The 23,976-nt window shown below is 46.8% G+C and overlaps 1 protein-coding gene and 1 pseudogene across 1 annotated transcript; both read right to left on the minus strand.

Annotated features, from left to right (window-relative positions):
* Positions 1-845: 845 nt before the first annotated feature.
* LOC136467151 (protein ALP1-like) lies at positions 846-2,232 on the minus strand. The gene is made up of 3 exons (XM_066465740.1): positions 1,559-2,232; positions 1,036-1,475; positions 846-946 (listed from the first exon to the last, which is right to left on the minus strand). Exons 1-3 carry the CDS (start codon positions 2,215-2,217, stop codon positions 846-848), a joined length of 1,200 nt encoding a protein of 399 aa, XP_066321837.1. The 5' UTR covers positions 2,218-2,232.
* Positions 2,233-4,648: 2,416 nt separating this feature from the next.
* LOC136467159 (uncharacterized) lies at positions 4,649-9,526 on the minus strand (annotated as a pseudogene).
* Between the last annotated feature and the right edge of the window lie 14,450 nt (positions 9,527-23,976).

The raw sequence follows: 23,976 nt of genomic DNA on the forward strand, positions 1-23,976 counted from the left end.
TATCCCGCCAGCCACCAACCAGCCAGCCGAACGCTGCCTTTATCACAACCTGACGACTACCTGGAGTGAATTTTGATTTGCAGTTTGACGATCAGCTAGTGCTAGTCTGTTTCATGGTCCATACTTTCAGAGTTCAGTCCGTGCATTGAGTGCTACAGCACTAATAGTATTTACATGGCCTGGCCTAAGACGGTCTACAAGGAACCCATATGCAGCCTGTTCGGTTGGCTGGTTCGTATCGTTGCTGGTTCGTGAAGAAGTACTGTTGGCTGATTTGTGTGAGAGAAAAATACTGTTTCGGCTGAAAATTTACGATCGTTTACGATAAGCCACAGCCAAACGAACAGGCTGATGGTCAGTCAAACATAAAATGAGACGGTCTACAAGGAATCCATACGGTCAGTCAAACATAAGATGAGTAGCGAGAGATTTAAAATTAGTCTCTAACAGAGTACCTATACGAGAGATCTATTTTAGGTTATCTGAGAAGTACAACCCAAATATGAGCATCATCTCTCTCCTGAAAATTCATTTACAGAAAGGATTCTTTTTTAGGTCTCGTTGTTGAAGAAGATGCCAAATAAATATTGAATATTTTACCTGTAGCGCTATCTAAAGAACGAATATGTTTTATATTTTAGATGTTGTCGGAGATAGTCTATGCCTAACCGTCTTCGGCGTGAACCCGTAGTTAATGCGAGAGACCAAGAGGACTGAGGCCCTGTTTGGTTCCTTTAGTCCGCGGACTAAACTTTAGTCCCTGGACTAAAGTTTAGTCCGTACTCTGTTTGGTTTCAGAGACTAAAGTCCATTAATGCAGTTGTATAAAGATAATATTACCCTTGTTAAGTTGACTCGCTGCTGCTGGCCGCACTGCTGGACGCGCTGTCGCGCTGCTGGCCGCGCTGCTGGCCGAGCAGAACCCATTCACCCCAAAACATCACAACTGCTCATGCATTCAAAAAAATGCTCATACATTTAAAAAAATTGTCCATACACTTAAAACCCATCACAGCTATGATCTACTAAACAAACCATCAGCTATCAAATCACGAAACTGATTCATGGTTTGATCTTCGTCCCCGTGTCGTGTATTATCAACATTTGCTTCAGAAGATGATGGCTCGGTGAATGGAACATAGTTTTCATCATTATCAAACAAATCAAAGTCCTCATCCCCCAAAAAACTACCTCGAATGAAATTATGAAGTGCCATGCATGCAAGAATTATTTGACTTTGCTTTGGCATCGGATAACTTGATAGATCTAACAAAATTCTCCACTTCATCTTCAAAACTCCAAAAGACCGCTCGATGACATTACGAAGTGAAGAGTGTGCATAATTAAACTGCTCTTTTTTACCTCTTGGCATTGGGCCTTGTCGATACTCCGGGAGATGATACTTTGTACCCTTGTACGGTGCAAGATAACCCGGTCGGTTTGGGTACCCCGAGTTGACAAGATAGAACTTGCCTACATATTCAATATTTTTTAATGTAAGACATGGAAAGTATTGAAAAAATGAGAGAAGAAGACATAATAGAACACGTCAATAGCTTGAGGTGGATGTGGAAACTTGTCTCCATATTTCTCAATTGCATCTTTGAACACCCTCATATCATGAACTGAGCCAGGCCATCCCGCCACGACAAAAGTAAATCTCATATCGAAGTCACATATGGCCATCACATTCTGAGTTGTATATCCATGTCGTCCCGTATGTTGGACTACCTTGCTATTTGGTACCACAACAGGGACATGTGTCCCATCAATTGCTCCAATGCAATTGTCAAAGAATGGAGAAAAACGTGGAGATTGCAACCTAGAATGCACATTCTTAAATTCAGGGTCTACTGGCCTAATGATATCAGCCGCAAGCTTGCTCACACTATGCAGTACTTTATCAAACTTTCTACAAACTGTCTCCAATGACCTAGTAAAACGGTCTTCAGCTTGTCTAACAGACTGAGGGGCACCACATATCCACAAAAACAACCCTAAAGCCTCCATAGATGACATCCTCTTTGTGGACTTCAAACCATATGACTCAACTAGCAAACTGTGAAGCTTGTCAAACACACACCTACTCATCCTAAACATGTTGAAGCAAGAAGTCTTATTTGCTAGTGTTCTCATGACCCATTCATACCCACTTTCTGTTGGCACCCTGTACTCAGATTTGTTCATGTATGTGTCGAAGTGGTACATACCGATCATGGCACTAGCAAGAATAGCAATTCTTCTCCTTTTCTTCTGGCACTTCAAGATATAGTCTACTACTTCTTGATCATCATCGGACCCCTGTTACAACATGAAAATGAGTTCAGCAGCAGCAGGAAAATGTAAATGTAACAGGGGTAAATGTAAATGTAGCAGCAGCAACAGCACTTCAAGATATAGTCTACTACTTCTTAGTGAGACAGCCAACCATATTAAAATGCAACAAACAGCCAACCACAATGCAACATAAGTTCAAGCTCTAGTTCAACACACATGCAACCAGCATGCCAAAATGAGTTCAAGTTCTAAAGATGTTGCAGATAAACTAAGTTACAACAGCCAAATCATCTAGTATCATTGCAGCATCTCTTCAACCACATCAACCTGTCTTCATTCTTTTTGAACTGGCAAAAGACTTGTCGATTGTATTCGGAACAAAACAGTTTAGTAGCCATGTAGTATTCCTCCGAGTTATAGTTCGCACCACACTCCACAGCCAAATCTAGACATCTTGCTATATCCTTTTTCTTCTCCTCCTTCTGTCGGCTCTTCTTGTCTGCCATTTGAGCTATTGTTTCTTCTTCGTTATTTCTGGTAATTTGTAACTCTTTAAGCAGCCCCTGAAACATCTTCAACATTGGACTTTTGCTTTTCTTGAGTGGACTTGAGGCTGTGCTTGTACTGCTGTTTGCCCTCTTGCGGCTGTTAGAACTCATTGGGCTGTTTACAAAGCCTTCTCCATCTGCATCTTCACCTTCCTCATCAGCACATTCTTCTGGATCAGTACTGCCTTGTCCAGGGATGCAAGAGGTGGATCCATCAACTGTCACCCCATGGAACATTTCACCTAGTTGGTCAACGTAAGTCGGTACACCATACATGAACTTCTTACATTCCGGTCTTTTCTGAAACACACAAAGACACAAAACAAGTAAGGAACAAATCAGCAGTCATTAAGACATAACCACAGGAACGAATATGTAATGACAAAGATCCAATAGAAATTACCTCTGTCTCTTTTTTCCAGAAGGCAAGCGGTGCTATGATCGTTCCATCAGGTCGTCGCCCTAAAGCAGTATGATTGTTAAGCATTACCCAGAAACTGTATAGGACCTTGCATTGGGTCATTCTGTTCTTCAGTTGTTTGGTTGAATGTTGAGGCCAGTCTTCACGAAAAATTGCTGACGCATCCCCTTGTAACCTCTACCAGACATTGTCCCATTCAAGCAATTCCCTACCCTTATTTGTTCAACAGCTACATCACAGAATATGTGTGTGTTTTCTTCGGTCCAATTGGCTTTGTCAAATAGATTCTACAAATAGAGCCTAATTATCTACTGGAGCATCTCAAAACATGTTGAAAAACAGCTACAAATGGAACATCTGAGCAAAATGAGATCATGGTTTTGGATCTTACCGACTGGGAGCTATGTTCAGTTCCGTTTTCATCTTCATCCTCGATAGCGCCGAGATGCTCTGGAGGCGCGTAGCTGTTCCCGGCAAACGTCAATCCATGGCCTCCCCCACGGCCTCCCCCCCGGGACTCCCCCACGGACTCCCCCACGGCCTCCCCCACGGCCACCACCGGATCCAGCTCCAATGGTCAGGGACCTGGAACCGCGGCCTGCCCCACGTCCTCCTCCACGGCCGGATCTGCCACCAGGGCCATGGGGAGGTAGGCCTTGGTCGCCGGGAACCTGTTCCGCCTGCAGGAACTCCTGGTATGAGCCCAGGTGGGGGAAGCCCTCGCCCTGGGAGTTCAGATCCAGATCCTCCATCCGCGTCCGGGGAGCGGTGAGGCTGGGGGCCGCCGGCTGGGAGAAGGGGCCGAAGTTGTCTTCGTCGCGGGCGTCCGGGAAAGCAGGGAAGTTGGGAGCCGCCGATGAAGAACCTGCCCGAGAGAAGAAGTCGCGGTAGGCGTTCCCGTGGCTATCCATGGTAGACGCGGAGGTGGGGAGGAGATGGGGAGGTGGGGAAGGAGCTGGGGCAGCTGCGGCGGCGTGGGGAGCGAGCGGCGGTGGCTCTGGAGGGCAGTGCGATGACGGCGGGGAGAGAGCGGGTAGGGAACGAGCGGATAGGCTTGGGATGGGGAGTGCGTTGACGGTGGGATGGGTAGTAACCAGGGGTAGGGGTGTCTCCAGAACATTTTAGTCCAGTTTAGTCACCTTCTTATGAACTAGAGGACTAAACCCTTTAGTCTAATATTTAGTCCATGTGTTTGGCATTTTAGGGACTAAAAGTGAGCATTTTAGTCCACATTTTAGTTTAGTCCATGGAACCAAACAGGCCCTGAGAACACCCCCATCCCAACCAGGACATGCTTTGCACTGGTCAAGTGAGAGGCTGTTCGGCTGATATTAAAGTCGGCTGATAAGCTGACTAAAGCTGCTTTATTGTGAAACAAAAATACAGTAACTAATAAGCCGGCTCAAGCGACCGACGGACAGGAGCCGATAATAGCCCAGGCCATCAACGGAGGGAGGACACCATACAGGATGGTCATGCAGTAGCCGCCCTGAACGTTCGTGTAGGAAGGAGCAGGACAGCAGTGCATCAGGTATGTGGTACAGCTTGTTCGTTTGGCTGTGGCGTGTAGATGATCGTAAATTTCTAATTAAAATAGTATTTTTCTCTCATATAAATCAGCCAACAATATTTTTTTAATGAACGATACGAACCGGCTAACGGAACATACTGAATGCATAGTGGGATGCGACTACGATGCGCGTGTTTTGGGGCGCACTTACCGCGATGTCAGTAGCTATGGAGAACGAGTTGGGGACGGTAGCTGCGATGAGCATGGTCGGGACAACTACGATTCCGGTAGCAGCGTAGCTGAGCCTGTCCTCCAGAACCGATTCAGCACCAGGATGCTGCTGCTCCGATCCATCTTCCTTGGGAAACCCAGCAAATGTTGATCTTTCCCTGCACTCGCCGCTTGGGTGGTCAGAACACTCTACACATCGATTATAATTAACCTTGAGACCATTTCATTAGCTTTTGTTTTTGAAGTGAAGCAGAACCATACGTACGTGCTGTTGGGCTGGTGAAGAGGCTAGGCTATTGGTCATCTGCTCGATGAACAACTGAGAAGCCCCAAGCAGCGTGCCGATGAGCGACGTCCCGACGGCCAGGAGCGAGAACGTCTCCAGCACGGTGTGGCTCCATCTAGAAACCAAACAAGCCTGTTTCAGTTGCAGGTTGCTGAAGTGAAATTGAACAGCGAGGCAGGCAGGCAGGATGCGGAGAGAGATGCAGGCACGTGGTTGGTACCACAGTGGCCTTACTCTGTCTTTAACATGTCCAGGACGTCAAACCCAGCGAGATCCGTGGCGGCGAGGCCGAGCGCGATGTCGTCCCACACGAGCAAGGACACCAGCGGCACGAGGCTGCCCACGAGGATGGTCAGCCGGATCCTCGCGAGATCCCCTTCCAGGTACGCGTAGATAGATCAGCGGTGCTTCATCAGTGTTTTGGTGCTGAACTGTTTCCTCGCGTGGAGAGAGTCGGTACGTAAGGCGTGGGGTGGTTTACTGTCACTGGATCGGAGGTGGGGTGTGGCCGGGTACCTACCTGGTGCGATGTCATGGAAGACCAGCGTGGAGATGATCACAGGCAACTAAGGCTGGATAAAAAAACTCGAAGCTCGTTAGCTCGCTTGACTCGTGGCTGGTTTGACTCGGCTCAGCTCGGCTCGTTAGGATAACGAGTCAAGCCGAGCCAAGATTTTAGCTCGTTAGCTATAACGAGCCAACTCAAGCTAGCTCGTGAGCCGCTCGCGAGCTAAACGAGTCAAGCTTTCAAGAAAAAAGTATCAAAACTTATATTAGTTTTTGTATTACTTCATGTCTTGCACTTTACAATTGACTGGTAACTGGTCTAGACCCTATAAATTGACTGGTAACTGGTCTAGATGCATTTCTTTTATATTATTATTATTCTTAAACTTTAGATAAATACAAATATTATATTTTGTGTATTTTTTATACCTGGCTCGTGAGCTTAACAAGTCAGCTCGAGCTTTTAACGAGCCGAGCCGAGCTGGCTTTCTAGCTCGTTAGGATAACGAGCCGAGCTGAGCTAGCTCGTTATCTTAACGAACCAGAACGAGCCAAACCGTAACAAGCCGAGCCAGCTCTTTATCCCCCTTACAGGCAACGCCGCCGGCACCTGCTCCCAGTTGGCGTTCGCTGGCAGGCTCAGGCCACCGCCGAGCGCCACTGCTGATACCTCAATTGTCAGCAGTAAACCTGTGGCAATAGACCGAGTTCATTTCATTTCCCTTTTTCTTTAAGCTAGCTAAGGTTCATGAATTCATGATTCTTAGTCTCCTAGTAGTACACGGCTAGGCGACAGAGCAGCAGAGTGATGAAGACGAACATGGCAAGGACTCGAGGTGCGTATATGCTAGTATTCTGCCTTTACTTCGGCACACTATTGCTTGCCGTACATCGTCGCTTTGGACATGGGACGCTGGACGCCTTTGTTTGGCCGGAAAACCTTTGCATACCAGGCATAGGGCATACTTAAAAGACATGCTTGAAATGTTAAGGCATCAGTTCAGAATAAAAAACAGCATGGCGGGGCCTTAGAGCAAGATTGGTTCCCCGATCGGTGTGTGTGAACTTAATGCGGATGTAGGAAACGGCTTTGATGCACGCATGATCAGTCTTAAATAACGGCAGTGGCAGCTCGTGGATGGCACGCACGTCTGTCCGGACGAGAGATAGCAGACTGCAGCTTGCTAGTAGGAGTACAGACTACAGAGTACTTTATACATATCATAACGAAGGTGAGCAGCTGGTCCACCCGGTCGGTGACGGCCGTGCCGCCTCCGGCGACGAGCATGGCGAGCGCGGCGGTGAAGGCGGCGCCGGAGACGGGCCCGGGCACGCCGGGCACCAGGCGCGACAGCACCTCGCCGGACTTGCGCCCCCCATTCACCTAGCTTATAAACCGTATTTTTTTAAACCAACAAACATTATTTTTTTTCTCACAACACATCAAAACGAACAGTGCACTGGACGCGTAGGCGACCATGGAGGTGTAGGACAGGAACAGGTACGTGGCGGTGGCCAGGTGCCCGCCCCACTCGCTCAGCGTCTCCTGCGCCATGCTCTTCACGGAGATCACCTCCAGGTCCAGGTCCAGCTCCAGCTCCCCGCGGCGGCTACCGCCGTCCTTGTTGCGCCGCCGCCGCAAGTGGACGTTGATCTCCGCGATGAGGGCCTCCGCGACCAGGAACACCCAGCACGTGACCATGCACGCCGCGCTCGGGACGAAGCCCTGCAACAGTCAATTAATTTTGCCAGCGGTCAGTGCTGGGTTTTCTGACGAAATGAGGCGCTGGGCTGGATAAATGCAGATGTATGTTCGGTTCGGGAAATGTTTGGTGTTTGCAGATCATCGATCGAAAGCGCGCTCAGCTACAGCTTGGTAGAATTAAACGCGGACGTTCATCGTGCCAACTAAAACCGAACAACATGCCATCGATTGAATGCTCATAACTATAGGGTAGAGAAATTCAGGCCATGTTTAGTTCCAAAAAGTTTTCTCAAAAAATGTTACAGTATCTATCATATTAAATCTTACGATATGTGCGTGGAGCATTAAATGTAGAAAAAAAAACTAATTGTATAGTTTGATCGGAAATCACGAGACAAACGTTTTGAACCTAATTAGTCCATGATTGAATACTAATTACCAAATAAAAACGAAAGTACTACGACAGCTAAATTCCTAAATTTTTCCCAACTAAACACAGCCTCAGTTGGGTTGCTTGCCTGTCGAGGCTATGCGCTGTTCTCTACTGGTAGTACCGTTAACTGTTCAATTCGTTGTAGCCTGTAGGGATATAGAGAGAGTATAGAGAGAGAGAAAAGAAAGAGAGGTTAGCTGGTCCATTGTGAGAGTTTAGTGGTACTGACAGCACCAATGCTACTGGGAGAAGGAAATCATTGTTCTGGCGGCAGCATCTTAGAGGCTGTCCTAGGAGACCAACCCAAACTTAAAATAGGTCTTCAACACGATATCTATAGTCTCCAACTGAGTATTTATATGAAAAATCCATTTTAAGTATCAGGGAGAGGCATAACCAAATCTGAATATCTTTCTCCTAGAGACCTATTTGCAGAAAGAATTGTCTTTGACTCTTGGGCCCAGTTTAGTTCCAAAATTTTTGACAAAATGGACACTGTAGCGTTTTCGTTGTTATTTGACAATTAGTATCTGATCATAGTCTAATTAGGCTTAAAAGATTCGTCTCGTGGATTTCGTCTAAACTGTGTAATTAGTTTTATTTTTTATTTATATTTAATACTTCATGCATGCGTTAAAGATTCGATGTGACGGAAAATCTTGAAAAATTTGACGTTTTGGGATGAAACTAAATAGGCCCTTGTTGTTGAAGAAGAAGAAAAAATAGATATTAAGGACGAACGGATCTTTTATTTTGAGCCGTGGTCATCGGAGACGGTCTTAGACTGCCCACAAGGTTGCTTTTTGCCGATGCTCAAACAAGAGAGAGAAGGTTGAAGCATCGGGTAGAAACGTTGTGAGAACCGATGCTGAAACCAAAAAAGTTCTACCCGGGTCATGTAGGTTCCTCGATGCTGAGAACATAAAAAAATATTTTTGCACCAGCCGTTCGTTTCAACCAGCACACTCCTCCTCCACACACTGAGCAGTTGGGTCCCATTTCCATATACAGTAAAGCATCGATGATCACGCTGTATCCCTTTATGGTTTCTAGCATCGATATGAACTGACGTACGGAGATGATTTTTCAGCACCGGCAACGCTGTGGCCAGTCTTATAGCTGCCAGCAACTAGGTGAAGTGGATCGCACTTCTGCTCGAAGAAATGAATTCCAGCGGTTTTCTTCCGTGCTAACGACGTGCCGCCCGGGCCATGCATGGTAGCTGAGGCTAGTCTCGCTGGGGCTAGGGAACTCAGACTCACCGCGGGCGCCGTGCGCTGCGGCACGGCGAGGATGCCGGACCCGATGCTGGTCCCAACGATCAGCACCACGGCGCCGGCCACGCTCCCTCTCTTCTCGCCACGGGACGGCGACGCGGGAGCGGGAGCACCCGGCCGCAGCGCGGACCTCCCTTGGCCGGTCGCGCGCACCACTCCGGGCCTTGGGTCGTCACGCGCGCTCTCGCCCATGGCAGGCGCGCTGCTGCACCGTTTACCCAGGTCGCCATCGCCGCAGAGGCTTCTCGGCATACGGACGCGTACCGCCGGGCAGCCGAACGTGGCGACGGATCTTTGGGCACCGCGCCCCGCGGGCGATGGCCCCTTGCATCCTCGAGAATTTCTGGAGCGCTCGCACACACTCACAGTCACAGTTCGGTGGAGAGGCTTCGTGAGGGGGATTCAACAGGTATATTCTCACCGCTGGAGTGTGGAGTGGCTGTGGCTGCACCTTCGGAATCTTTGGGTTGTAGTGGGCCGAGCCGAGAATCATTGCAGTTTGTGGCGCACGCCGCAGGAGCCGACGGGCACGGCAGTTCGGAGATTCTGGACCGGGCAGGGCGCGCCGAACTCGGGATGGCAGGATCTGTGTGTACTAGCTAGAACGAAAATGATGTCTTCGGGTCCGGACAGGATTTTTGTGGTTGTGTCATCTGTGTGCCCTCAAAATATAAAAACTTATCAGCTATGTTATAATATTTTTCTCTCACAACAAATCAGCAAATAATATTTTTCAGTCTGGTTTTTTAGCGAAACGAACAGGTACCCCCGAAGGCAACGAGCTGCTAGGAATTTTCTTTCCTAGTATCATCATTTGATTTGTGGTGCGTTTTTCATTAATTATATCATTATTATTATTATGCTCTTCCTCTCACAAACTCGTCATTTACAGCTACTTCCTCTATCCTAAATATAATATAAATCTCGCTTTAAAAATATCGATTAAAAATATTATTCAGTCATAAATTAAGTCAAATATATCATATGCATAATAAGTAGCACTCGATTAATTGATGGATACATTTTTATAATAAATCTATCTAAAGATTCATATTGTTTTTTAAATCTAATCAAAATTAAGATTAATTTAATCTTTAAAATGATATTTACTCTTTTTACACGAGAGAGAGAGAGAGTATTGTCGATGTTTGACCATCGATAGCCTGCCATGGAGGTTCTCGGGGCAGTATGTTCGGGCTTCAGCGTATGCGAAACTCGACGCTTAACGCAAGAGACAGTCGATTTATTCTGGTTCGGGCCCTCGATCTTCGATCGAGTAATAGTCCTACATCCAGTCGGCGTTAGCCTTTGTGTTGGATTGATTGTAAAGTGTTGTGTTGTACAATTGTTCTCTTCACTCGCAATCCAAGGAGCCCTGCCCTCCTTTATATAGTTAGGAGGCCAGAGTCCTAGTCGGTTTACAATGAGAGTTCCTATTAGGATTACAGGGTAATACTGCTACTAAGATTATAAGTGAAGAATCCTAATTAGACTAGGTCTTCTCCCTTCCTTGTGGGGTATCCCGTGGGTCCCGCACCGACAAGCCTCCGAGCACTTCATGGTTGAGTTCTGGAAGCCTCATCTTGTTCCTTCAAGTCTCGTCGAGCAGGAACAAGCGTCGTCTGAGTGCTTTCTTGAGCGAAACCGTGTAGCGCTTCGTAAGATCTTTGCATGGTGTGTACCTTTTTGAAGAAAAAATACTCCAATTTGGATGTAGCCCCCGAGCCTCTTGTTGTTTGGCACAAGGAGCTTGAGGGTCTTTTCTTGAAATCGTCCTGATTCTTCGTCGAAAGGCTCCCGAGCATATACCCAAGTTCTTTGTCGAAAAGAGCTCGGATATAGTTATGTCCGGGTTCTTTTTGTCGTGTGGTCTTGAAGTCGTCTGTCTTGAAGTCATCTTCTGAGTGATGTGCGCTTTTTGAAGGAAAAAAGTGCACTCACTGAGTGTAGCCCCCGAGCCTCTTGCTATTTGGAACAAAAAGTTAGAGGTTCTTAAATCTTATGTTGTTTGAAAAGAATTGAGAACTTCTCCTGTTGCAGCCCCCGAGCATTTATCCAGGTTGTTTTGTTAAGGAAGAACTCGGATGCAGGGTCTTGGCATATTCTCTGGTAGTCTGCTGTTGTCAGATGTAGTCGTATGGTGGTGGTTGAGTGTGAATGTTGTTTGTTCACGAGTTGTACTGTGTTGGTATATCCTTTCGAATATGATTGTCCTTGAGTACTGTTCTTTCACGCCTGAGTCCTTTTTCATTGAATTCTGTCTTTTTATTGTGTCCTTTGTTAGGCTTGTTTCATTTGTGCTCCTAGTCCACGTGCACCGCTCTTTCGGTCTATAAATACCCTCCTAGAGTGCTGTTTTTTATTCATTGAGCATTTTGTTGCTTGTTCTGAAGTCTCTGTAGTCATGAATATGGTAGTTTATGAAGTACAGCAGCCCTTGGGCGTATTTTGCAATTCTTGCATGTCTTGCCATAGCTGGAGGGAGTCTTATGATAGGGATTAGAGGTAGGCTAATCCCGCAACAGCAATGTACCAGGATGTACGTGGAGATAGTTGGAGGAAGTCTTGTGATGTGGGCTTCATTCCTTCATCTGGCAGTTCTGGATTGATCATCGCCGCTTGTCTTGAGACTATCCAGTGCAGATCAACACCATATCTAGCATCACATCGGACTTGGGTAGACAGATGTCTGCCGGCCTTCTCTGCTCCATGTTGTCCTGCCATTCTACTGATTTCCGCCTTGGGTGCACTACGTCCGTCCTTTGAAGAAAACAGTGTAGCCAAGTGCGGTTTGTTCTACCGAGTAGCGATTTGGAACACGTAGTCGTTCCAGAGCCTAGCTGTTTCCGGGTTCCTTTTTGCTACTTGCCTGTCGTAGTTCTGAGTTCGTTGGGTCTTGTAAGATGTGTAATCTTGTATTTTTGAAGTCGCTTATAATGGAAAGAATCTTGTCTTCTGAGTTGTTATTTATTTTTCTGCTATAGTCCTGGTTGTTCATGAGATTCTCGAGTTCTTTCCGTAAGAACCGGGTTCTTATGTTCCTTGTGAGGTAGCCCTTCGTTTCTTCATGGTTGACGGGTTGTTCTTGTAGTAATCTGATAACTCCGCCGTAGTGCTGGATGGATAAGTCTGAAATCTGCCCATTGAATTGTACCGTTGTGTGGATTTGTGCCCTCTGTCATTTTAGCTGTGTCAGTAAATGGACCGTTGTGTTCTCACACCGTGCTTTAATGGGCTTGGTGGGCTATTTTTATTACTGTAAAATCTATTTAAAGACCTTTCATCTTCTTTTTCTTTACTGCCCTTCTCTTGCCTTGAAACCCTAGCTTTCATAAATCCGCCGTCGCCATTGCCGCCGCCATCTTAGCGCCGCCGTCCGAGCCTTCTCTTCCCCTAGTTTCTTCTTGCCTCCGTTAGTACATGGGTAGAAAGATGGCCGCGAGCAAGTCCTAGGCAACCTTCGTGGACGAGGAATCATCACTTTCCATGATTGAGAACCAAGAGTTCGTGGCCATGAGGGCTGCCTAGAAGGCTTGGCCGACTCCGATGACAACTGAATATCAGCTTCGGGAACTTGTCAGTGATGGTTTGATCCAGAGCAAGGACATTGCTGAATGGAGAGTTCTAGGTGAGCATCGGGTCCCTGCTCTAGGTCCTGGTGAGATCGTTCTTTTCGTCTCCTTCATCCATGCTGGGCTTTGCCTTCCTGCCTGTCTTTCTTCATCAATTTCTCAACTATTTTGGGATTAGCCTGAATTATCTTGCTCCCAATGCAGTCCTTCACATTTCTGTCTTTGTTCATCTTTGTGAAACTTTCCTTAGAATTCCCCCTTCTCTTTCTCTCTTTCGCTACTTCTTTCGTCTGAAACCCTAACCCCGTCGCGAAGACACCAGTGTTCTTGGTGGCTACGGGATTCAATTTTGCTAGGGTCTTAAGAGCAAGTTCTTTGACTGTGACCTGGTTGATTCTGTGAGGGATTGGCGTGCCGACTGGTTTTACGCCGCTAATCTGATTCCTTCTCTTGTTGTTCACTCTAGATCTGATCCCTTGGTTAATGACCGATGGGATAAGAACCCTATGACAACGGCTAAGGTTCAGGCGATCCAGCCATTTCTTGATAGGATAAGTACTCTGAAACAGTAGGGTTTGACCGGCTTTGGTATTGTCTCGAGCTTTCTTCGTCACCGTGTTTAGCCTCTGAAGGAGCGAGAGAACTTTGGCTTCGAGTGCTCTGGGGCTGAGGATCCTTCTCGCATGGTCCCTATCCTTAAGTTGATCGATGAGGAGGTACTCGAGCGTCTCCAGAAGATGCTGAAAGGAGCAAGCATTGTCCCGCTTACTATCTCCGAGTACTCTGCCAACAACCCGCCTCCAGCTATAAGTCATTTTCTCTTCGTGCGGGTACTTTCTATATTTCTTTTGCTGTATCCATTTTTGCTTAATTTTTCTTGTCTTGTTGTTTTATTCTTTTCGTAGTAATTAGGGCGCAACTTTGTTGACCCGATCTCCCTTGATGTCCTCCCTGCCATAGTGAATACTGGGGAGAACCTTGCTGGGGCTTCTGTAACCAGTAAGTTCCCAATCACCATAGTGTTTCCTGGAGTTTCTTCCAGAGTTGTTGATGTATATGAAGAATATGTTCCTCGTCTAGTCCCTCGAGGTCCTCATAGTGTCTCAAAGAGGGGGCGAGCGGATGGTTCTTCATCTGGTTTACCTGCTTCCAAGAAGTCTCGCCAGCCAAGTACTCATCCAGGTACTCCAGTTATAGCTAGCATGCTCTTAGGTGAGCATATTAATACACTCTGTCCCTTTGTCTTCTTGTTTTTGTCTTTAACTGAGTACTTTTGTTCTTTTTTTAGCTGGCACTATGGTGGCCTTGGTCGAGACTAAGGAAGAAGAGGACGATGATGTGCCCCTTATCATGCAGCGGTGAGTTGTTTTCTTATTTCCCTGTACTTGAAACCTTCTTTTTATTTTGACATTGGTCTTGATCTCTTTGTAGTAAGCGGTCGTCGGATATTAGTTTTTTTGAAGCTTCTGCACCGGGTTCTTTTGTGGCTCTGGTATCGAGTTCTTCTGTAGCTCCAATACCGAGTTCTTCTAGGGTTTTGGTTCTCGTTACGCCGCTCCTGCCACCGAGTGGCGGGGATGATTTTGCTGCCTTGGTTCCCCCGATGAGGTCTTCTTTTGGTTTAATGAGGAAGAAGATAGCTAAGTGAGTGAACTCTGGTTTTATTTCTCTGCTTTTGTTCTTCTTTTTTCTTATTCTTTTCTTGACGGGTTTCTTTGTCATCTTTTAGGCCTTCATCTTCCCTGAGCCTCCAGTTGACTTCTTGTCAGACTTCTAGTGTGCCCTTGCGTGCTGAGTCTCAGGGCTCAAAACGCACGAGTGCTGAGGTGGCCGTGAGGGGGACAGAGTCCGTAGCTACTGATTTGCTAGTTCCTGAAGTGACCATGGCCATAGCGGCAGGTCCATCTGAGGGATTGGCCTTGGCTTCCTAGGAGATTGCTTTGGTCGTGCCTTCTTCGCCTCGGCCAGCTTCTCCTTCTCCTTATCTTACCTCCGGTGGTCCATCCTTTGCTGATGACGTGGTGCAGTAGTTTGACGCCACTCATCGGCTATCGAAGTTAACTACCTCCTGGGGAAGCTTATCGACCCTTGCGACTTCTTTTGGGGAAAAGCTCCAGGTAAGTTTTTCTACCGTTCCTTCTTTGGATGTTCGTTGTTCTTCTGTCCTTATGTCTTGTTTTTCTTTGTCTCTTTGATCAGTCCTTCTCTCATGATCATACTGGCTTCTTTTTCTTGTCTAAAAACGAGAAAAAGTTGTCTTTTGAGGTAAGCACCCTGAAGGCTGATCTTGACCTCCTCCGGGCTGAGTTGGAGACTGAGCGCCAAACGCACCAAAAAGGAGGAGAAGGCTCTTCATGCCTAGGTGGTAGAGACGGAGAAGCAGAAGGATGCTGCGGTGGAGTCCATGAAGAACGAGTGCAAAGGTATCACAGGTTCCGCTTGTTTCTTTTTGTATTTTGACTTCCTTTTTTGCTGACTTGTTTTTGTTGCTTCACCTAGCTCTCTGAGTTGAAAAGCAGAAGCTCTCAGAGGGTATCGAAGAGATGAAGATGCTCGTCTACACTAACCATAACAAAGCTGAGGAGGTAATTACTCGAGCTAAAGAAGAACTTGCGCTTGCTAAGTTGATTAGGCGTGGAGCTGACAGGGATCTTATGTAGGCCCAAAAGACTATTCAAGACTTGACTGGTAGGTTGGCAACAACTACTGATAACTGGAATGCTTTATGGAAGTCTTTCCGGTCAGTAGCCAGCCTTCTCCAAACTCTAGCGGATGACGGTTAATCTTGGGCTCAATTTATTCCCCAAATGCCAACTCGTTTCTAGGGGTTTGTGAAGAGGTGTGCCCATCTTTGTACCAAGAACATCCTCGCCTAGGTCTGGATTCTTTCTCTGGACTTTCCTTTGTCCAAGGTGGCCGATGAAGCTGAGAGCCAAGAGTACCTTGATGCCATTAAGAGGTTAGAGCTCGAGGTCGATGACTTAGCCAGGAAGATTGTAGATAATCTCAATATTGATGTTTCTACTCCGGATGATAATGCTTGAATGTAATCGACCTTTGTACTTTGGCTTTTGTAACAGAATAGTTATACTCTTTCTTGAATGAAGATTTTTGTTGATGTCTTCTTTGCCTGGATGCCTTGTTTATTCTTTGGATGAGTTGTCCAAGTGATCCGAGTTACTTGACTTGCCGAGTACTTTGTCTTGCTTTTGTCTTTGCCATGTAAACAATTCTACGTGTTCTTTCATTGCTTAGCACGGCATTGACGCCATTGTTTCAATTTGTTCTTTCTCTCTCTGGCTTGCCTCTGACTCTCAGTCTCACCATCGTGCCCCTAGATAAATGGTGATATGTTGGATTCGGATTCATCTGAAGATCTGATGTCGGGTGCTTCTAGGGGGACTAATGGTGATCGACGATGGCGAATCATGAATACTTCTCTAGCGTGAGTTGTTCTGTCATTGTCGTTGATTTCCGTACTGCTAGAGCTATTGATATCCTCAGTAGAGGTTTCACAGTCACAGATCGAGTCTCCTTCTTGGTAGGGTAGAGTTGTTGTTGTCGTATCGTCGACTAGTTGGGTGCTGTCATCTTTAGGAACAGAACCTAGCCAATGGACGATATAGTCTTGAGATGTTATAGTTAAGACAAGACCTTCTTGGGCTTCCTTCAGCGGCATTCTAAGCACGGGATATGTGGATCCTTCAGGGCATGTCTGATAAGATGTTGCCATGTTGTGGAGTCTGAATGGGAGAGGACCCGACTTCTTTGAAGTACTCCGAGTATACTCCGAGTAGTATTCTTGATAGGTTGACGTCATGGTCCGGAGCCTTGTTGGAAAAGAACTCGATTTTCCGAAAGAACTCGGATAAGACTCCGTCTCGGAAGCGAAACTTGAGTTTGAATCGGATGCGTGAAGTCGTGAAATCTGAGTTGGATTGGACATCATGAGCTGTGCGAATCTTCTAGCAAGCTGATCTGTCGTTGTCACCAAAATGAAAAAGTCTTAATGATGATCTGAATCTTCGAGGAGATGGCCTTGGAGCTTGCCATCGTCGCCTGCCTTGTAGATCCATGAACTAAAAATGAAGGTTGATCCCTTTGAGAAGATCATGTTGTCAAGGTCCATCGAGCTCTCGGATGCAAAGTCACCGAAAACCCCTACCTGGCGCGCGCAGCTGTCGATGTTTGACCACCGATAGCCTACCACGGGGGTCCCCGGGCCAGTATGTTCGGGCTTCAACGTATGCAGAACTCGGCGGTTAACGCAAGAGACAACCAATTTATCCTAGTTCGGGCCCTCGATCTTCGATCAAGTAATAGCCCTACGTCTAGTCAGCGTTAGTCTTTGTGTTGGATTGATTATAAAGTGTTGTGTTGTACAATTGTTCTCTTCACTCCTGATCTAAGGAGCCCTGCCCTCCTTTATATAGTCAGGAGGCCAGAGTCCTAATCGGTTCACAATGAGAGTTCCTAGTAGGATTATAGGGTAATACTGCTACTAAGATTACAGGGGAAGAATCGTAATTAGACTAGGTCTTCTCCCTTCCTTGTGGGGTATCCCGTGGGTCCCGCACCGACAAGTACCTTTTTGGTAAAGTCTCCACCGTCAAAGTCCCAAACCCTCCAACTTGATCTCGCTGCATGCTTATGCCCCGTGGCCGACGAAGTACGCAACCTTGATATAGATATTTTACACTCTCTAAAAAAAGACATATTATACAGTAGAGACACTATTTGGCATGGTTTTTATTAGAAAATTAATAACTATAGTAGATAGCCCCTTTGGAATGGAGGAAAAACATAGGAATTTTGAAAGATCCAAATCCTTCGAAAAATTCCTATGAAGCCCTTTGGAACAAAGGAATGGTTCCCAACATTTTCTTTGAAATTCCTATGGATTGGGTCATTCTTGGAACAAAAGAAAACATAGGAATTGTAACACCCAAAATTTTTACCACAAATTAGCAATTAATTCTTAGCCTTTATTATATTTTCTAAGTATTTTTAACTTAGGCCAAATAATAAATATTGGTTAAATAAAATAAACTATAAGGTTTAGAAACATGTTTGTTGCATTCATGCCGAAGCATATTGTTTTTTTTTGTTGAGTGTAGGGCTAGTTGATTTGAAGTTTGCATTCAAAACTTATTTGAAATTGGCTTAAAAATGAAAATGGAGAAAATAGAATTTGATAAACATTTGATTTGAAAAAAAAATAAGAAAGCCACCTTCTGGCCCAACCCAGCCAGCCCAGCCTTCTTCCCCCTCCTCCTCCCACAGCCTGCTTTGCCTGGCGCGGCCCACCCGGTGGCTGCCCCGCGCTGACGCGCTGACGCACCCCGCGCGGCCCAGTTTGCCACCCGCGCGCACGCTGTCAACACGGCCGGCCTTCACCGCTGAGCCAGCCCACCAGCGCAGCCAGCTCGGCAGCGGCCCGCCTTGGCTTCATCCGTGAGCGCCTTGCCCTTCTCTCTCTCTCTTGCTGCGCATCTGGACCCACTCGTCAGCCGCGTCGTCCACCTTCCTTCCCCGGCGCTCCCCTTCTTTCTATTGCCCGGCCATGGCGCGTCACCGATGGAAAGCCACCGGCGCCGTTTGGAAGGTGCCGAGCCCCTCCCTGCTTCCCTTCCTTTCTTGCCGCAGCTGCCCGCCTATAAAGGCCGAGCCTCCCCTCAGCCCTTCTCCATCTTTGCTCGCTACCGAGAGCTACCGCCGCCGGTGAGAACCCCCCCCCCTTCCGAGCGCGAACGCCGACGCCAAGGCCACCCGAAGCACCGCCGGATCTTCTCGCGCTCGTAGGTACTCCCCATTTCGCGTTTTGGCATTGTTTTGCCCGGCTGCACCCTCACCTGCGCGCCTCTTCTCTATCTAGCTGGTGGCCGCCGTCGACGACCAGCCTCGGAGCCTTCCCGGACGCCGCGTTCCCCTCCAGGCGACTCACGGTGAGCCCCTCCACCTTCCCGTGCCCTCAGATCTCGCTTTGGCGCCCTAGGAAGCCGTAGCCTAAGGTCCGGGCGCACCGGCCATGGCGCCGCCGGCCTCTCTTTCTTCCCCGGCGAGCCACCGCCCGGATTTCGCCCTGCGTCGTTGGATCTAGCGTGGATGGCCAGGATTAGGTACCGGTTGGGTTTAAGTGGTTGGTCCACCGTAGACTCGTGGACCCAGCGCACCGTGCCGCGTCAGCGCGCCCACGCCCGCATGGTGCACCGCGCCCAATGAACAGCCGCCGCGTGTCGATGAGTCAGCAGCCGGGTCAGCCATCGGGTCAAACCCCAGTCAACCGAGCGCGTTTTGCAGAAAAGCCCCCGCTTTTAAGTAATCAACCCGCGGTCCAGTCCAGTTCAAACTAATTTTTATTTAGTCCTGTTTTTATTCATTCAAGTCCCTAAAGTTTCTAGAAATAGTAAGCCCGGTCCAGATTTCATTTAAATTCAGATTTTTAATTATTTTAATTCGAAAATAGGTTAGTTTATTTACAGAATTGCCATTACATCTTATTTCATGCATAACTTTCATGTTTTAAGTCTGATTTGAGTGATTCTTTCGCTCATGTGTTCGTAGAAATGCGTAGAACAGATCTGTAGGCTTTTCAACATATGTTTTCACTATTTGGTGTACTGTTCTAATAGAGTTCTATCTTGTATGCATGTAATGATTGGAATGATGCTTGATTGATGATTGGATCACGGTTAGAGGGTGAGCCATTCGAGGTGACTGAGGACCCCCAGCAGGATCAGCAGTATTCCTAGGACAACTTTGAGGAAGGCAAGTGTACCAAAGGCCCCTTGTTACCTATGAACTACTACCACTTACATTCATGCATGAGTTTAATTTGAATTGCCTTTAAGGACTTTACCTAGATGATTCATTGTACCACATATCCTTGATACCTAGGTTTATTGGGTAGGCATTTTGGATAGATGCTGCAGCACTTAACATGGAGTAATTGTTAAACATATTTAAAGACTATATGCAATGTGATAAAATGGAACTTTTTAGCAATAGATAGGGGGCTAGAGTACAGGGTTGAGTACTCTAGTGCCTCTCCATAAGGACTTTATCCTGAAGCGGCAACCCAGGAGGGACCGTACAACCCCGAGTGTCAAATGGCTCTGACTTTAACTTATTATCTAGTTTGTACTAGCTCATCTGTAGCTCCAGTAAGGGGTAAGAGGGTATCTTTCCTTTTTTTGTTAGGGTGTGCACCGTGCTGCGATGCCCACGTGTGCCATTCCTTTGTAGCTACGATTTGTTAGTGCAACTAGCTAAGGGTTTCATAGTGAAACTCTGCCACACTTCCTAGGAAGAGGTGTAGTGGGTCTCGCAAACCCCGGCATTGGGAATCATGGCTCGGTGGGTAAAGATGTATAATTTCTACAGAAATAATTGACCTGTTATAACAGCCGTGCTCACGGATACGAGCGGTCTAGATCCTTTGAGATTAGTGGTTACTATGGATGATGGATGGTTGGGAATTGAGACAAAGCTGGATGATACTTTAATACCACTTGGGAATTGGGACTGTTCATTAAAGTAGTAATTCAGGTTGCTAAAAAAATTGATCAACTAAAATTGCGAATCATAGTCAAACAGTGTCAAGCCTATTTGAGCCTCATAGATCCCTTTGTTATACTTGCTAAGCATGGTGAGCTTACACTTGCTTTACATCCAATGAAAATCCTAGATGGGTAACAGATAATGGATATGAAGAGTTTCCGGAGGATGTCCAGGACTACTAGGAAGATGTTCACCAGTTGGAGTCCCTGTGGCAGTTGGGCTAGTTTTTCCGCTGTGTTTGTAATAATATTGCCTTCGAGCAAACTTTGTATTTAACTTTATGATGAGATATGCGATGTAATAAGCATTTTACTTTGATACTACTGCAATTTGTGATATATGTGTGTGTTTGAACATCCTAGGCGCACATATATGAGTACTTGGTTTTGCTTTGCAAAATTGGGTGCGATAAATTGGTATCAGAGCTATAACTAACTATAGGACAAACAACCTAGATAGAAATGGACGTTTTTAGGATTTCATTATCTTTATTTTACTACTTTTACTTTGCTATAAAATTTTTGCTTATATCCTGTTCTTTATCTGTTGCCAAAATTATTTTGTTCTAATACTCAACCTTTTCATTCTTGTAGATGGCCCGCACCAAGCAGACCCCGCGCAAGAGGACCATTCTGATGCCCACTAGGAGGACTAGGTTCACTTTGGGCAAGCATGTCCTGGCACACCTTGTGGAGGCTGTAAGGAACCAAGAGGAGGAACCGCCTGTGGAGGTACCCATGGGGGAACCTCTAGAGGACTTGTTGGAGGATCCGATGGATGAAGAAACAGAGGAGGGACCCATGTTCGAGGGACCCATTGAGATAGAGGAGTCTGAGGAAGATCCCGAGGAAGTACAGGAATAAGGTGGCCAGGAGGGAGTAGGTGACCCCGATGATGGAGATGGTTCTGACGATTCTGATGCTGATGGAGGTGATGATGGTAATGGTGGAGACGGTGGAGATGGTGGAGACGATGGAGACGGTGGAGACGATGGGGATGATGACAATGATGATGATCACAATGCACCGTTGGCTCAGGGATGGACTGCGGAGATCCACTACGACTTGGAGGGTGATGGCTACTACCACCCTAGGCTTCTCGCACTTGTGCATCGCTACCACCTTGGAGGCATTGTTCAGTACAGGACGGAGCATTGGACCCACCCCGACTACACCGGCTTCTGGGAGACAGAAGTGTACATCCGAGAGGGGACTCGGGTGCGCTACATCCACCGCGCCACCACTGCACGGCTCACACGTGCGTCCGTCATCAGGGATGCAGCTCGACAGGCATTGATGGTCAACCGTGACCGTCACTTCGACGACATCGCCTGGGAGGATGACCGCTATCTTCCCCGCCGTCGAAGCGGATAGTCTACGTGCAACATCGCTACACCACTTGGAGAGGCGAACCTAAGGCTGAGGCCTACCCTGTTGTGCTTGGCTAAGACCCACACTGACTTGGATCAGGCCCTGGATGAGCTCGATGTCATGGGGAGGGCCTACATGTAGCTGGCTCGTGAGAACGCTACACTGAAGCAGCAGCTAGGAGGTACAGATGTGGAAGATTCAGGAGTACCCGCTCAGTCACCCCCGAGGACCAGAGGAGAGTCTGGAGACCCCAGCACCAGCACCACAATCGACCCATACCCATAGGAGAGTCTTAAAAATATGTAATAAGCACGCGTAGCTACGCGAGAGAGTATTTAGTTTCTTTCTTTTAATGGTTGGACAAGTGTTAGTTGCATGGTTGGATGTTTATCATTATGAATAATGTTTGATTTGGATCTTTGATATGATTGTGATGACTTGTGGGCATGTCCACGGTCATTTAGTTAAGGTTAAGGTTTAGGGATATTATGAATAAATAGTTGGGTTTCGTTTTATCATGCTGTCCATTCTGTATCTTTCGGAATAGTCTGTCTTTATCGGTTCATATCTCGTAATCTAGATACTCAAAGGTCATGAAATTTTTATGGAGATAAGTAGACTTCAACATCTTTCTTTTGGCTCTGGAATCACCTCAATAGCTATTATAAATTGTGAGATACAACTGTTGTAAGTCGAGGTTTCTGTGCTGTCAGGATTCTGGAACAGTACTTCTTATCATCTGAATTTGACTAAGTAAACGTTGGAATCTGAAAAAGTGTTCTAAACGAAAGTTGTAGAGAATTTCATAAGCTTTCCAGAAAGGTATGCTACGCAATCATATGATAAACAGAGACTGAGATATGCTCGTTTTACAGCACTACTGCTATCCAATTCGCTGGAAAAATTCAGAACAAATATCTTCTTGCATACCCTACATATATCTCTTGTCTACACCTACTCTTGTTACACCAATATCTTGTAAGAGTTATATGCTTGGACATATGAGACTTATATGATGCCTCTACAGATGGTGAACACCAGGAGGAACAACCAGGGAGGCGAGGAACCGCCACCACCACCCCCAGTCTCCATGGAGCAGCTGATAATGATGCAGACCCAGTTGCTTCAGCAGATGGCCCAGAACATGCAGAACATGGGGCAAGGGAATGGAAATGCACCCCCTTATGTCAGGGATAAGAGGAGAGAGTTTCTGAAAGGACACCCACCTGTATTCAAGCACTCTGCCGATCCACTCCAAGCTGATGATTGGCTACGTGCCATTGAGAGGCAACTGGAGATTGCCCAATGTGATGATAGGGAGAAAGTTTTATATGCTTCTGGACAGTTGCAGGGAGCTGCACAGGATTGGTCGGACTCATTCTGCTTCGGCCGCACCGAAGCTAATCCCATCACTTGGGCTAAGTTTCGCAGTGCCTTTCGCACTCATCACGTGCCTGCAGGACTGATGAAGCTGAAGAAGGAGTTCTTGGCTCTCAAGCAGGGGGGCATGACTATTGCTGAATATCGTGACAAGTTTATACAATTGTCACGGTATGCACCTACTGAGGTAGACGAGGATGGAAAGAGGCAGGAGCTATTTATGGAGGGCTTGAATGATGGTCTCCAGTACCAGCTATTGTCCCATACCTTTGCTAACTTCCAGCAGCTGGTGGACAAAGCTTTAGTGATTGAGAACAAGCGCCGCCAGATGGAGGACAAGAAGAGAAAATTTCAAGGACAGCAATCTAGGAGCAACTCTCGCTTCCGTACCAACCCTCAACAAACTCAACCTCAGCAGCGCTATCAAGGTCAGACAGGTCTCAACCGCAACCAGCAGCAGCAGCGTGCACAGCAGCAGCAACAACAGTACAAGGCACCAGCTCAGCGCCAGCAGTAACCCAACAATGTACCAGTGAGGAATAATGCCCCAATGCTCCGCAGAGGAATGGCGCACCAAAAGCGCCAAATGCAGTTAATGACAACAAGTGCTTCAATTGTGGAGAGCCGGGACATTACTCTAATAGATGCCCCAAGAAGACTAACTCACAGCAGAGCTACGTTCGGGGAAAGGTGAACCATGTTACTGCTGAAACAGCTCAGGAGGCACCGGATGTGGTGATCGGTACGTTTCCGGTCAACTCAAACTCAGCTACAGTACTTTTTGATTCTGGTGCTTCGCATTCCTTCATAACATATACATTCATAAAGAAACATGGTATTCCAATAAGTGTTATGAAGAAACACATGTTAGTAAGCTCACCTGGTGGGGTAATGAAAGC

The sequence above is a fragment of the Miscanthus floridulus genome, chromosome 1 (genome assembly GCF_019320115.1).
Source record: "Miscanthus floridulus cultivar M001 chromosome 1, ASM1932011v1, whole genome shotgun sequence".
NCBI classification, from domain to species: domain Eukaryota; kingdom Viridiplantae; phylum Streptophyta; class Magnoliopsida; order Poales; family Poaceae; genus Miscanthus; species Miscanthus floridulus.